General features: G+C 44.6%; 1 protein-coding gene across 1 annotated transcript in view; it reads left to right on the top strand.

The window, feature by feature from the left end:
* The window catches only part of LOXHD1 (lipoxygenase homology PLAT domains 1), a 64,214-nt gene that overhangs the window by 13,837 nt on the left and 34,486 nt on the right, over positions 1-15,891 (top strand). Inside the window, 7 exon segments of the mRNA XM_080572532.1 lie at positions 3,071-3,103; positions 3,107-3,208; positions 3,212-3,256; positions 5,704-5,718; positions 5,720-5,821; positions 5,823-5,836; positions 15,335-15,341. Coding sequence (XP_080428658.1) covers positions 3,071-3,103; positions 3,107-3,208; positions 3,212-3,256; positions 5,704-5,718; positions 5,720-5,821; positions 5,823-5,836; positions 15,335-15,341 — 318 coding nt within the window.

The raw sequence follows: 15,891 nt of genomic DNA on the forward strand, positions 1-15,891 counted from the left end.
ATACCATATATGTACAATTTGATTTGACCAACCGTTAATTTCTCTTTTTCCCTTTTTTTTTCCTTCTTCTCTTGTGACTAGAGGGCCCATGATTTTTGTTTTTACTGATTTCATACTGCTCATCCTGTTTTCCTTAGCTATCCTCCTTATTTTGGGACAGTGGGACCTTCCCCTTATCTGCTTAACATACTCCCCACTGCTATGCTGCACAATCACTTTTGAATATGCAAGGTTAGTGGAATTTTCCCCTGCAAAAACACCTTCTATTGCAAAAACACAACTTTGTTTCTCACGGGTGTCTTTGTCCCTAGACTGCAGCTGCTGCAGAGAGACACAGGTGTGTTCAAAGAGTCCTGCACTGGTCTGTGTGTTTCTAAACCAGTTCTGGTTCAGTGCCTCTCTCAATCACAGGCACAGAGTAAAGCCAAGGAGATAGAAGTGTTGCAAGTCCACTCATCCACTGAATAGGGAGACCTGATCCTGGAAGACCATCAGCTCTCTCTAATATTCTCAGCACCTTTCAGAATTAGCAGGCACCTCCTCCCCCCTTTTTTGGACATTTTTTCCTTCTATCTACCCTCAGATTATCCCCCTTTTTCCCCTATTGTGGTCAATGTGTTTTTCAGCTGCTCTGCGCAAAAAATATGCCTTACTTTTGATGAAGTACCCAGCAGTCTCCAGAGCACACTGGATGTGAGTTACAAAGATTTTCAAAACAGAACAAGGACCTACCTGCCACTGAAATGCTATCATTCAAACTTCTTCAAACATCTCAGCCCAAACAGCTTTTCTTGATATTGGCATGCAGGTCCAACCTACATTGGTGGTCTCAGATATTTGTTCTTAAGGCTTAAAAATAAATTCAGAAATGAGCTCATGAATCCCAGTGATCTGTTCAAAAAGTCCAGCCATAAGGATGACTCAGCACTGAATGCATTTATCCCAGACTTTACAACATTGTTCTTGGGGACTGTGGAAAATCTGTTTGTGTGCAGGTTATCCAAGGCACCCAGAATGCAGGATGCTTTCTTCTGGCCCACCACTGATACCAAAGGAGTTAGAGGTTGCTGTGAAAATCTGGTGCCTAGACATGTCTTGGAACAATGCTTTAAGAGGTGGCTGTAATAAACCCAGAAGAACAGCAGATTTTAATGGAATCACTGGGATTTTCCTTCCAGCTGCTCTGTCCTTGCTTCACTGCAGAGCCATTGCCGTGAACCTTGCCCACCACCTCGTCCACACCATCCTGCAACAGGCCTAGAGAGGCCATGTGCAGACTCTCAGAGGGGTTTTGAGTGCAGAGAAGGGCAGCCACGCTGGCAGAGAAGGAATGGAAAAGCAAGTGTTGATATTCCCATTCACCTCACACCTCTGGAATCGGAGAATTAATGCATCCATTGTAGACTTGAAATTTCCCTAGTAATTAACTCTAATTTTCTGCAGCTGCAGAGACATTAGTATAGTAATAATATTCCTAATAGCAGTGATGGCTGAGACAGATAAAAAAGATCACTTGTTTTGGGGCAAAAAAGGATATGGCAGATATATTACCCTAGATATAGCAGATATATTACCCTAGATGAACTTGTTATTTAAAATTATTTCCTGAGCAACCCTAAATATCCTAATTTTTTAAAAATGAAAGCTAAGGACTTCATTTTCCGAGTAACGGCATGAACAACACTTGCTCTGAAAATAATGATCTGTAGGGAGGTCTTTTATCTAACCTTTCACGTGCAGAGAGTTCATTGGAATGACTGCATGACTGAAAGAGTCTCTTACAGCAGCTAAGATACATAATCTTCCTTGTAAGTCTGAATAGAAGGATGGATTTCATGCATCCTTTAGAGGGACACATGGGTCCTTGGAGAAGTCTGCCCCATCAGCAGTTACATGGAGTTCTCCATCTCACACTGAGCCCTTACTAGGTCTTGCAGAATAAGTGAGGTCCAACTGAGCGGAAAACCTCTGAAGGAAACTCAAAATGCCACAGAAAAGAAAGGCCAGCAACAGTGCTTGGGCTGTGCTTCACTTTGAGCAGCACTGGAGCAAAGTCCAGTGCAGAGCCCTGAGATGTGTCCTTACTTCAGATGCCATCTGTACCTGATATGCCTGAACCCTCCTTTCCATGCTTTCCCTAGTTTTCCTTTTGCTGCTGATACACCTGTAGGAACATTTCTTGTTGCTCTTCATGGTCTTGCCAGGCATGGTCAACTCCAGGTGGACTTTGGCTTTCCTAACCTCACCCCCACACACTTAGGCAGTGTATTGACATTTCTCCAGGTCACCTGTCCCTGATGGCACCTCCAGGATGCTTCCTTTTTCCATTTCAGTTTTGTCAGTCTCGTGTGACTTCTGCTCTTCAGGATGGACTGCTCTCGAGCATAGAGGAGGCAATCCTTAAAATCAGCTCCAGATATAAGCTCCATCTGTTGGCTCCTGCACAAACCCAGAGCTTTTACAGTTTGAGGAAATAGGAGAAAACAGAGAAACAGCCCAATACAGGCAGTCAACTTATGCCAACATGGATTTGTGAGGGAAGAAGTGCTTGAATAATACATGTGGGTGTTTGCCTAGCTGCATCTTTCATCTTGTCTATGAAGCTTTGGATAGTCACTTTTAAGTGTTGCTACAGCAGCAGAAGGGGTTGGAAAGATGGAAATAGGTGTCTCCAGAGACCAGCCAACAGTGGTTAGTGGTCAGAGGGGCTGAAGTAAAGTAGTAAGAGGATGGACACATTTTCATGTAGGTCAGTGCAGTCTGCCTATTTCATGATCCCTCTGCTTACATTTGGGGATAGCAGTGTCCTGCCTTGCCTCATGAGTGGCAGCAGGTGACCTGAACCTCCTTGCCCATATCAGCTACCTTGTACACTGATGTCTTGCCTGCTGAGCAGGAATGGCACAAACTATTTCACAGCTTGCTCTGTTCCACTGTGGAAGTGGTTTACATGAAAGTGTATGTAGTCAATGCCATTAATCCCTCATCACTGGTTAAAGCTACCAATCAGGGCCTCTCCTCTGAAGAAATTCCCTTTAACTAGCAGGTGTTTTCACTGGGACTCTCACAGGTGGGGCATGATGGTGCTACCCCTGAGAGCTGCTAGCTGGTGGAAGAGCTCACTATTGTCATGCCCACCACAGGTGTCATGTACAACTTTGTTTGTAAGTGCTGGCTAGCCCAAGACAAAGGTGATGGTCTTACCTCCTGAATCCTCGACATCCTGGATGTGGACTGTGTTAACATTGGTCTTAAGGTAAGCTCTAGGCTCATCTTGTGTCTGCAGCAATTGCATGGCCCTGTGCTGATATAGGTCATGTGCAAGCAGTTCTCATACTTTGGTTTCTGCTTGTGGTTTGAGTCTTTTATTTACAGAGGAAGATATTTTAATTTTTGCATAGTGTGGCTACACATCAGGTCTTCTAATCTGGGATTGGGAAACCTTAATTCAGTTAGAAAATAATAATGATAGGAAGCTGTTGAAACATGGAGACATTTGTAAGTTTGATCTTTAAAATGAATAGCAGATTAAAGTTGAACAAACAGTGGAAAAAATACATAGTCTTTCAATCTAGATATAAGAAATCTGATATATTGTGTGCTATGCTATATTTCAACAAAGTACAAATTGGAAAGCTGAGCTATGCTGAATTTGGAGGTGAGATTTATAATAGAAATACCAGTCTAGATGAATGGGACAATAATACTCTGTTTAATACCTGTATGGCAATTTTAAATCTCTGTAGTTGTGTTTCTGTTTGCAGTGAGGTTATACTTTCAAAGGACATTAATTTTCCTTTACGCTGCTCTTGATCCCCAAGCTAAATATATTCTCATGAAATATTTTGTTCCATACACACACAAAAGCTTGCTAACGTTCTTAGTATCTGTGGAAGATTCAACAACTCAGCGCAGGCTTCAGTGGTAAAATTTCCTTAAGGGGGGAAATAAACTCCTTCAGACTGAATACCAAGGTTAAAACCTAATGGCCTAAAAACTTCCCATTGGTTGTTTAACCTCCTGGATAACATTTGAAAACCCAATCAATGATTTGATGGCTTGCCTCTAGATTGAGATAGATGTTAATGAGGACTTACATTCAGTCTTCCTTTAAAAGCCTACTCCTGAATATTTATTTTCATAAGCATGCCACAAATAGACACATTTAACATTTTTTTCTGTGATATTGGGCCAAAAACTCATTGAAAGGTTTGAAGGAAATCAGGGGAGATGTTTGAGTCATGAAATCAGAAGTGCACATTTGACTTTCTGATCAGTCTCCTAGCTGAGGGAATTTGGGACTGTTCCCTCATAAAAAATTATAGTTAGAAACTGAGTTAGTTCCCCCCCCCCCCCCCCCCCCCCCTTTTTTTAATAGAGTTCAAAGAAGACATACCTTTAATGGCTTCAGGAAAGTTCATGCTTGTTTGTTTGTTTTGCTGTTGCTTGACCCTTGCACAGCCATATGTACCCATTTCAATTTAATTTTCTTCTTGGCTTGATATTCACTCTTGTTGTTTTAAATTGAGTTATTTGGCTTCCCAAACGTGGAGAAAATAGTATCCATCACAGTCCTTAAAAATCTTTAATGTACTTTTAAAATAGTTTAAAGAGTTTTTCTTCTCCTACCTATAGCAAATATAATGCTCTGCTATGATTTTTAAAGTGTGGATGAATATTTGATGGACAAGTTGCTCAGGGTTTGAACAAACATGAAAAATAATTTTTCCATGGCATTATTCCTTTGCACTGTTGATTTATCTGGCAGCTACAATTCAGGTCAATAAAATCTGCATAACAGCTCACTGTTTGATAATTTTTTGGGGGGCTATTTTTTTTATGTTCTTCCACCTCTTAAATCTGGAGGCCTTGTTACCATAGGCACAGGCTCGAAAGCATCTAAGTGGCCCAGAAGTCTTAATGCCACTGACAGTCACTAGGATTTGCACGCTTTTGAAATATTTTATTCTGAATCTTATTATTCACATGCCAGGAGAAAAGAACAAAGTTAGGCTAATAAGGTGAAAATGATGCCAAGCAGCTTTTCACAAATTGGCGTACCTTTTCAAGTGTGACATCTGGGAACACTGATGTGTTCCCAGATGTGGTGCTGTGCATCCCATTGGGAAATAGGGTAGCTGCATTTTTCTGCTGTACAAAGTGTTTAACCTGTTAACAGTGTTGAATTCAGTGTTACCTGGATGGACACCAAGAACTTGGGGGAAACGCTTTTGCAGCCAAGGGAAAGAAACAAATGTGGTTTTAGGAGCTTTTTTATTTTTTTTTAAATGGTGAGAGTTTGGTGCTGGGCAGAGGTCTGGAGGGGTGGGAGGAGAAGCCAGTAGCAGAGTGCTGGAGACCCACATGCTCACACAAAGGTTGTGACCCCTGTGGAGGTCCTCATCATGCCACAAGCATTTTCTCATCTTAATGAATATCCCTTGCTCTTGGAGTGTGCGTAAGCTGAGAAAATCTGCCCCCAAAGTCCTAGATTATGCAAAGGTGATGGTCCTGTAGAAAGTTTCATTCCCTCAGTTTGCCTCAGAAAGCATTAGTATGGAGAAAACCCGAGAATCCATGTTGTGACTGTTTCTTACAAAGAAGCAGATCTCCCACAGAGCCTGTGTAGCCTTTTGCCCAGGCTTTTGTGTGGGTTAAGGACAGCTGTTTGAAAGAGATCAGATCATTTCAAATCCTCCCCAGATCCTCTATGAAGTTATTTACAGCTGTGACTGGAGACATCGAAAGCGGTGGTACAGATGCCAGTATTTTCATCGCTGTATTTGGATCCAATGGGAATGCTGAGGAGATACAGCTGGAAAAAAAATGGAGACAGGTACAGTAACTGTCATTTTTGTTGCTTAGAAGTGGAGTGATAACAGATTCTTGTGTCAAGGTGAGAAACTTCTGGGGCTTGATCATGCTCCCACTGAAATTCATTGATTTTATTGATCTTGAACTGGGCTCTTTTAAAGTGCTATTGTAATGTATTTAGCAGAGTGGAGGAAAGGCATGCACTGTATAGCTAGGGAAATAATCTGGTGTCATTTGTAAGAATTTCGTTTAACCTGTTCCTCAGTAGCTTTAAGAGATAAGAATTGCTAACAAAAATATGAATGGTGAAGTCCCCCTTCAACTCCAAGAGGAACTCTGGACATTGCATAAAAACCACAGGTACAATTTCTGCAGAGTGTGTCTCTTGTGGAAAACAAGTGATTTAATTTAAACATTATTTAATGGCTGTGACGGGAATGTAACTGCATAACAAAAGAAAGACAAACCAACATGCACATACCTGCCTTGGGAAGGTGCTGGCTCTGCTCTGTCTGCTCCTCCCGTCTGCTGAGCTGGCCAGATGTGAGCCAGCTTGGGACCTGAAGCTGTGTGAGGGGTGCCAGAGCTGACCTAGTAAGCTCCAGGCCCTGCTGAGAAGTGGGGCTTCTTAGTTTGGGCTCTGTGCCATGCTACATCAGCTGCCTAGTTTGGGAACTGGGACTGGCTTGTGTGTAGCTGTCATGAAAGGGGAACGTGACGATATCTGTCTGGGCAGATGTGGCCTTACTGTGCAGAGAGATGGAAACAGGGTGTGAGCTGCATGGAGTGCTGCACTGCATGCTCTGATTTTACTAAAAAGGTGAAATCTCATGTTTTCTGCAGCAGAAAGAGCTAACAAATGCTGTAACCCTAGTTTGATGCCAGTGGTTCCGCAAGCCAAAAAAACCTGCATGCTACTAATTCATTTCCTGAAGCTTTCCCATTCCGAACACCTTCCTCAGTACACAAAGCTTTGGCATGCTGAAGAATGAGCATGTGTGGTGGTTTTACTCGGGTGGGCGGCTGAGCTCCACCACAACCGCTCTCTCACTCCCCCTCCTCAAAGAGGAACGGGGAGAAAATACAATGAAAAGGGCTCAAGGGGTGAGATAAGGACAGGGAGATCGCACAGTAATTATCGTGACGGGCGAAACAGACTCAGCATAGGGAGATAGTAAGATTTATTGCTTATTACTAACAAGCTAGAGAAGTGAGAAACAAAGGAAAGAAACCAAGAGCACCTCCCCCCCATCCACCCTCTTCCACCTCCTCCCCCCCCGAGCGGCGCAGGGGAATGGGGGTTATGGTCAGTCTATAGTGCTTCTTTTCTGCCACTCCTTCTCAGTCACTCTTGTCCCCTGTGCTGTGGGGTCCCTCCCACGGGATGCAGTCCTTGCTGAACTGATCCGGCGTGGGCTTCCCACAGGCAGCAGCTCTTCAAGAACTGCTCCAGATATGGGTCCATACCACGGGGTCCATCCCTCAGGAGCAAACTGCTCCAACCTGGATCCCCCACGGGCAGCAGCTCCTGCCAGGTCACCTGCTCCTGCGTGGGCTCCTCTCCACGGGCTATAGGTCCGGCCCGGAATCTGCTCCGGCAGGGGTCTTCCACAGGCCCCAGTCTCCGTCGGTGCAGGTCCACCTGCTCCACCGTGGTCTCCTCCACGGGCTGCAGCGTGGAACCCTGCTCCACTGTGGTACTCCATGGGCGACAGCCTGCTTCACCAGGGTCCTCACCACAGGCCTCAGGGGACTTCTGCTCCGGCGCCTGGAGCACCTCTCCCCCTCCTTCTTCACTGGCCTTGGCGCCTGCAAGGCTGTTTCTCACTCCTCTCACTCTCCCAGCTGCTTTGTGGCGCCATGTTTTTTTCCCATCTTAAATATGCTCTCAGAGAGGCGCAAAACAACATCGCTTATTGGCTCAGCTCTGGTCAGCAGTGGGGCCCTTACCAAACATGGGGCAGCTTCTAGCTTCTTCTCACAGAAGCCACCCCTATGGCCCCCTGCTACCAAAACCTTGCCACACAAACCCGCTGCAGCATGGCACTAACCATCTTTTAGAGACAGACTTCATCATGCTTTAATTTAATTAGCTGATGACCTCTGATTTTGGTGTTCTCAGCAAAGCACCTACAGAGTGTCAGGAGGGCTGGAGCATTTGGCCACACGATTCCAGCTCAGCTTCTGGAGGCGATGCTGGACTCTTTTCTTAGCTCCAGGTGATGCAGTTCCTCCGCTGCAGATTTGGGTGCTACGTGTGGGCTGGGTAACTGAAGACAAGGCTCCCTGCATAGAGGTGTTTGCTCGGGATGTTTTACTTGCTGCTGTCACAGCAGAGTGGGTGTCTGGGCAAGCATATTCAGCTAGGCTTGAATCCTTCATTTGTTTAGTTGGTAACAAGCACCAGCCTTGTTTGCTCTGAGAGGAAATATAGCAGAGGTGCTGCTGATGGAAAATCTCAGTGAGAAGTGTGGCTGAGTCACACAGGCAGCCGGAGCTCTGGGCTCTGCTCCCCACCGCAGACATCCCACGTGTGGACAATGCACCTGGGCTACCAGCATGTCCCAGTATCAGAGGCATCCCCCTTCCAAGACCCCAGGCAGTCCTACAGTGGTCTGTCTGCCAGTGTTTTAAGGCCAACATTCAGTTCTGGTCAGTGGGAAAATTGACTGTGAATATTCACATTTAAAAGCAAAGAGAGTTCACATCAGGATATGTGACCAAAAATCTCAAAAGGAACTGAGGCAGTTTCATGCCCTCAAAAGAGGGATCTCAGTTTTGTGCTCTGTGGCCAGGCGAGCAATATGCATAACTGTGGCCTATCAGAAGCTTCCCATTTGTTTATCTGTGTGGGATGGATAAACTCTACTATAAGGATATGAAGACACAGTAAAGGATAGCCACGCAGTTTGTGGGGTGTTAGTTGCCTGGGCTGTCTTCTGCCAGAAGATCTGCAAAAGATGATGGAAATTCATTGGGGTCATATAAAGAAGGAGGACATGTAAAAAACAGCTGTTGATATGTTAATATCTTTTGGGGATGTACTGGCACATCTCCACTAGCTAAAGGGGCTCTTTATCACACCTCAGACACCAAGAATACAGAGCTCTCACCATCTCTTTAGTATCAGTGCAGAGGACATGCGTGTGCCCATATTACTGATTTGTACACCACTTCCACGTGTCTTCATCTAGCTGTTAACAACAGAGGCTTCCCTGGCTCTTGTTCTGCATGGAAATCTCACCAGCCTTTATGCAAGGGCTGGGCAAGAGCTGCTGCGAAGGCTCTGCCTCTTCACTGGGGCCATCCAGCGCCAACTCACTCACAGCAGTTTAGTGCATTACAAAGAACTGTCTGTCTAACCTGTCACAGATTTAAGGCAATTTTAGCTACATTACTATTATTGCCAAGACCTCTGGGCAATAGAAATATTTATAAATGTAGACATGGCAGGAAAGCTAAATGAAATCCCTCAGATAAATGCTTCGGTGTCCTGGAAAAGGTAAGGTGCCAGACAGCTCATCTCAGTACTTCTTCCCTTCTCAATTTTTTTTTTTTTCAGGCTTCTGGTCATGTTCATATAAATTTGGGATAGAAATGCGTTCCTGGGTCACACAGTTTGTTACTTTAGCAATTGTTTCCATCTCATATAATGACTTCTTGGAAGTAACAGATGAGTATGTCTTATGAACTGTGAACAGGACATTCACTGAAGATAAATGATGGCTTATTTTGCCAACAGACTGCTTATCTTGGAGTTGTTTATCTTGGAGTTGCTCAGTGTGGAAAGGAGTGGAGTGAGAGGTTTCAATGAAGCTTTGTAGGAAACAGTGATGGTAATGAAAACTGATCACAGGATCATGGGATAATTCAAGTTGGAAGGGTCACACCTTTTTCTGACAAAAATGGGAATCAATCCAATCCAGGCACAAAAGCACATTCTCTTTCTCTTGGTGAAAGGCTGTCTTGGTATCCAGTACCACAGAGAGACAAAAAATGGAGAGGGGAGTTTTTCAAAGAACAAACAATAACCCCTGATAACTAGAAATGGACTGGGACCAAAAGACCTTATCCAAAAGCCTCCAGAAGAGGAGGGAAAGCAATGCCTGGATGAAAACTGAGAAGCTCAAGCCAATCCTTGTTGCTAACATCTGCAGCTATGCAGGCTCAGATAATGGTGTGAGGGTAATCACATTCATGCTGCAGGGTGTAATCTGAGCAGAGGTTGGTGAAGAAACATTTTTTTCTTCATATCCTTGGCACTGCACAGCTGTAGGAAGCTGCGTACATTGCCAAGAATGAGACAGCATCATTATGGATTATCTGTATTATGGCAGTGCCCACAGTTTGCAGAGCTCTCTCCAAATCTTTCAGAAGACTCAGGTCCCACCTTGTAACTCACTGATTCGGAGAAGTTTGTGCAAAGGAAGAACCTCAGCAGCAGAGTGACATGTTAGTGCTTGGCAGACCCACAAACTTGGCTACCCTTCTACCCTGCAAGGGCTGTATTCCCATCTCTGAGGCTGCAGCAGGTCTGCCAGAGTACCTGGGAGCAAACCGGTAGGCACACTTGCTCTGAACAGAGTAATATTGAGCCTCAGGCAAAACGGGCAGTGGAGCAAGGGTTTCAAGGGTTTCTTCTTGGCATCATTAACATTGAGAGAGGTAGGGTAGCTTCCGTCCTGGCCAGTGTAATATCTTCTTCAAGAAGCATATGTTAGCTGCTTTTCCCTTTTCCTTCTTTCTGCTGATTGCTATGGATAAGCAGTTCCCACACCTTGTGAAGCCTCTCCGCGCTTGAGAAACAGGAGAAAAACAGCAAGCAACTTGCTTTTATTCATTTCCTGCCTTTTTCCATTCATTGTCTCATGTTTTTTCCTGCAGGACTTCAGCCCAAAAAAGGGGGAGCAAGGGCAAAAGCAGCGCTGTACGGCTGCATTGCAGGCTTTGTTGATAGGCACTCCTTCCCTGCAAAAGAGCCTTGGCTTGCCACCAGGCACCTGCACTGTTTTCTGGTCCTGGTGTTTTATCCCCAGCTCTGCAGTCCCCTGCCCTGCTCTGACCCCATGGGAGAGTGGTTACCCCTCTGCCAGGCAGGCCTGGGCTGGGTGGGAAATGTCCAGATAATCCATCATTTCAGGCGAAGTATCTTTCTCTTCTTCTAACATGTAGGCCAATTTCTTTCTTTTCCTGTTCATAAAAGCAAAGTGTCATTTTCTTCCTGAGTTTTGAATACAGCATGCAAAATGGCTCCAACTGCTTCTGTTGATTGTATTTTTCCCTAGCGTCCTATCTTGCAAAAAAAGCTCTGTGCTTGTGCTTGCCTTTATCTTCTCTACCCAACCACCAGCTCCATGTAAACAGCACTTATGTTTGGGTAGTAAAATGTAGTTTCCTTGTTATGGGCCCTATAACTGTATTTCTAAGATAGAGATAGAGTAACATGCCAATTCTACACAGTCAGAAGTCGTTAAGGGAGGAAAGCATCTCTACCACATTTATTTACATACTGTTTCTGAAGTAAAAATCCTCCTGGATTGCTGTAGCTTAACTTTTTGATAAGAATAGGTAAAAACCCAATGACTTAACCCATGGCCAGAAACAATAGTACTTTTTTTTTTAATTGGCTCTTTTATCCTTTTGGCTTCTCTGAAGCTGTTTTTCATTTTCCCATAAATAATAAGTTCCTAAACACTGGTCCTAGGTGGCCACCGGTTTTCCAGTGCAGTGATGAACTGCTGTTCACCTACCGCAGTCTACAAAGTTTTGCTGTGGTGCAGCACTTTCTTGTACATGAGCATTATCACTTCTAACTTTTGTCATAGCGACTCTTGTGCAGCTTTCCAAAGCAGTAGGCCTTCAGCATATGTCTTCCAAATAGATGCCACAGACACACATTTTTTTTCCTCCCTGTGGCTGTGGAATAACTCAATCTGTTCTCTTATTTGATTCCATCATCGTAGTCAAGCTCCCTTTGCCTGCTCCCTTTTACCTTCCCCTGAGTTTTATAAATTGTATTAATATAAAATGAAATCATATAAAGCTAATTCACCCAGGGATATTCCAGATCTTGCAGTCATGTATTAGCAATAGTTCAAAGGCAAGGGATAGCACCTCTAGCGGCAGGTAGCATATCCCATGTTCCTCTTGCCATCTCTGTTCAACTGTTCCAACACCTCAACCTGCTGGACTGTCCCACCCAAAGCGAGGCTTTCCCAGAGATGTGGGCAAAACGTACTCTCATTTTGTTGTGGTTTAACCTGGCTGGCAGCTAAACACCACACAGCCGTTCGCTCACCCTCCCCCCTCCCTCTCTGGGATGGGGGAGAGAAACGGGAAAGTGAAGCCGGTGAGTTGAGATAAAGACAGTTTATTAAGACAGGAAAATAATAATAACAATAATAATAATAATAGTGATAATGATAATAGTATTAATAATAATAGTGTAAGAAAACAAGTGATGCACAATGCAATTGCTCACCACCCGCTGACCGATGCCCAGCCTATCCCCGAGCAGCCCGCCCCCCACCCCGGCCAGCCACCCCTATATATTGTTTAGCATGATGTCAGATGGTATGGAATACCCCTTTGGCCAGTTTGGGTCAGCTGTCCTGGGTCTGTCCCCTCCCAGCTCCTGCTGCACCCCCAGCCTGCTCGCTGGCAGGACAGAGCGAGAAGCTGAAAAGTCCTTGGCCTGGTATAAACACTGCTCTGCAACAATTAAAACATCAGCATGTTATCAGCGCTCTTCTCATCCTAATCCAAAACATAGCACCCTACCAGCTACTATGAGGAAAAATTAACTCTGTCCTAACTGGAACCAGGACACATTTGGACACAGCTGATGGGTTTATAGCCCTCTGATAGTTGTACAGAAGCAACTGGTGGACCACTCATGCAACTCTTTGAGAAAAATATTTGAGAAACTTTTGAAAACTCTACCTGTAGTTTGTTTTTCTTAGAGAAATTGAGGATCTCCTCGCTCCAGTGATATGTAGAGAACTTTATTTATTAGCTTTCATTCCCACCTTCCCTGCAAAGATAAACACAGCATTGGCATTCGCAGGCAGCGAGTTGGGACAGGAGTGCTGTGGAGGAGAGGAGGAAGGATTTGTGTTCTCTGATTTGTATTCCAGCCTTGAAAACTTACGTAGCTTGGTGTGACATGAAAACTGATTTAAGTCTGTTTCTGTCAAAAGTGCATATTAAAACTGCATAATTAAATACTTGTGGAGGTAGCGCTAAACTCTCAGACAGATGGTTCACAGTTAGTGCTAACTAGCACAGTGAAATGAGAAGCTAGATTAAGCTATCAACCCTGTAATTAACCATTTGTTGCTCCATTTATCATTTATATCAAGACTTCAACTGCACCAAAAAGTGGCAATAAGATTTAAATGCTGATACTTAATCTATGAGAGCGATGAGTCTGGGTAGAGTGAATACTGTTGATTAATGCTATTATTGCTACTGCTACTTATATTTATGTACCCTTGTATGACATTTTATAGATATGGTGCTACGCTTTGCAAACAGAAAACCCTTCCACCCAAACACGGCACTTTGAAGAGCTGGAGCACGCACAGAAAGATGTGCTGAAAGCTCTCCAAAGCTGAGCAAGTTTCTGATCTCACCACTGCTGGGAGAGACATGGAGTTTGGATGTTTTCCTCTGACCTATTGCTGAATCTCATATTCTGCCGCATCAAGCTATGACAATGCTGCTCAGTGTTTCTGAAAAATCAGAGAATAGGTGACTTCTAATTAGGGGACATTGAAATCCATGCTTGGAAAGCTCCTCCTGGGCTAGCCAGTTCCTCAGGCCATGTGATGATTTCACCTGCTGCCCAGTGCTTTAGACAGGGAATTGAAAAGCTAGGAATAAAAAGGGATGAGAGCTTTCTGAGTGAAACAACAGGAACTGTTAGACTGTTGTATTCTGCAGAGCTGGTTCCCTTGGAATTTTAATGTTACTTCGTGCTGTCAAAGCCAGGCAGATAAGAAGCTGTCTTAATGAAGCACTAATTGTATTGCATTCAAACATCACCAGTAATCCTGAATGTGGGACTTTGTCTTTATTCCGTTCTTTTTCCTTTATATGAAAGAGTTTAAGAGAATTTGAGACAATTCATTATAGCTGAAGCTGATTGTTGTTCTTTGTCACAAAGTTTTTCTGTTTTACGATCAGAGGACCCTGTCTTCAAGTGAAGACTAATGACACGCGGCAGAACCATAAAAAAGTGTGGTTGAGTCTTTAAAGATGAAATCCAGGACCTACTTATTTTGGTGTTAGCAGGGTGTGAACCCCTGGGGAGCATATTTTTTATTGCAGCTTGGAGAAGCCTGTCTAGACGTAAATCAAATGAATAGACATGTCAAACCTTCCTGTTACAGCATACAGCATGCTATTAATTTCAAGTTGCTGGCTTAAAGTTCCTGGCAGCTGCAATATTTGCTCAGCTACAAAGCAAATTATCAGCATTTTATTCATGCACGCTGCTCCCGCTTTTCATGTTTTATAGGTGTTCTACAGCCCGGTTAAAATCCATGCATAATTAGTGATAATACTTAGGCTTAAAAGCGTGCAGGATGTCCACAGTGAGTTTTAGGTATCCTAAAAAATAGTATATATGAAATGTAAAGCAGAAGTTTCATTGCCAAGTAGCAGCTCAGTCTTCTGAAGAACAGACAGAAAGCAAACGTAGTCCCAGCTCAACTCCCTGAGGTGAGTTTTTTGACCCTTGTGATCCAAATCACAATCCTGCATCAGCCTGCATGTGTGTGCAGCACCCACAAACATCTCCTTCTAGGATGGGATTCATTTTTGTGTCCTTTTAGTCACTGAAAAGCTACATTCAGCTTTTGCCTTTTCTACCAAACTATTTAGGCCTCTTCTAGTCAGCAGGGAGACATCTGAGAGAGGGAGGGGTGCCTTGAACATCTGTTTACCTGCCCCAGCTTGGACAACGGCACCTTGGTGGGATTCCTGGCTTCCCTGACCGCCAGCCATCAGGAGCAATGTGCTGGGGCTGGACACCCGTGCTAGGTCAGGTAGCAACGTAGCCACTCCGGGATTTAGCAGCTAGCCTGCCCCACAGGCCTCCTGTTCCCTCCGCCTCCCTTGCTGTGATCTCCCCAGAGCCAGCAAAGCTCACAAAACAAATCTCTTGCTCCAGCCTGCTCCACTGTGGACCCCCCCCCCCCCCCCCCCCCCCCCCACACACACAAGATAACAGAGGCTGCTCTCTGTCTGTGCTAACTGCAGGAAGCCACACATCCCAGCTGAGGATGGGAAAAGAGGGCATTTTGCTCTGGCAGTTTTAGTAGCCAGGCAGTTTTTCCTAGACAGCATCTGGAGCATTGGGCGGGTTGTTTGTGAGAGGTCTGATCTCTTGGGCTGCAAGGGTGCTCCAGCTGGCAGCTCTAATCTGCTCCTACCCCCTGCTGCTTCCCTGGCTTTTCCCTGCAAGCTTTGCTCAGGACGTTTTTCTACTGACAGCATCCCTGTCGTTCTTGAGCAGGGCAAAGGTAGAGCTGGTTGAATTTTTTCCTGCAGAGTTTATGCACCTAGATGAAACAACAACAACAAAAAAGCATTTTCAGTCAATGTGAGATTATTAATGATTTAAATTTTCAAATTTTAGCCAAAGAAGTTTCCAGGTTGGACTCCCAAGATGATGAAGTCATTGTTCATGCACCCTTGAGAGAAGAGACCTCCTTCTGCTCTGTACCCCAGCAGAGGGGCACTGGCCAGGCTGGTGGAGACCTGAGGTGGTGAGACCAGGTGGACACCTGGGTCAAAGCAGGGATTTGAGTCAACATCTCTTGGCTCACGGAGCAGTTCTCTGACCAGAAGTAGTGTCACTGGTTGTGAACAAGCATCCTTTTAGAAAAGTGGGGAAGCTTCAGCAATGCGAAATATCCTGTAGCTCTGGGATGAAGGTGCTGTGTGACAGGACCCTGCATAGCATCAGGAAGAGAGAAAACCCCAGATGAGTGTCCTACCCACAGAACCATACAATACACACATAGCACTGCTTCAGCTTCAGAGCAGCTTCTGCCCTCTTAAAAAAATGTT

This window comes from Anser brachyrhynchus (assembly GCF_964034855.1).
Source record: "Anser brachyrhynchus genome assembly, chromosome: W".
NCBI lineage: Eukaryota > Metazoa > Chordata > Aves > Anseriformes > Anatidae > Anser > Anser brachyrhynchus.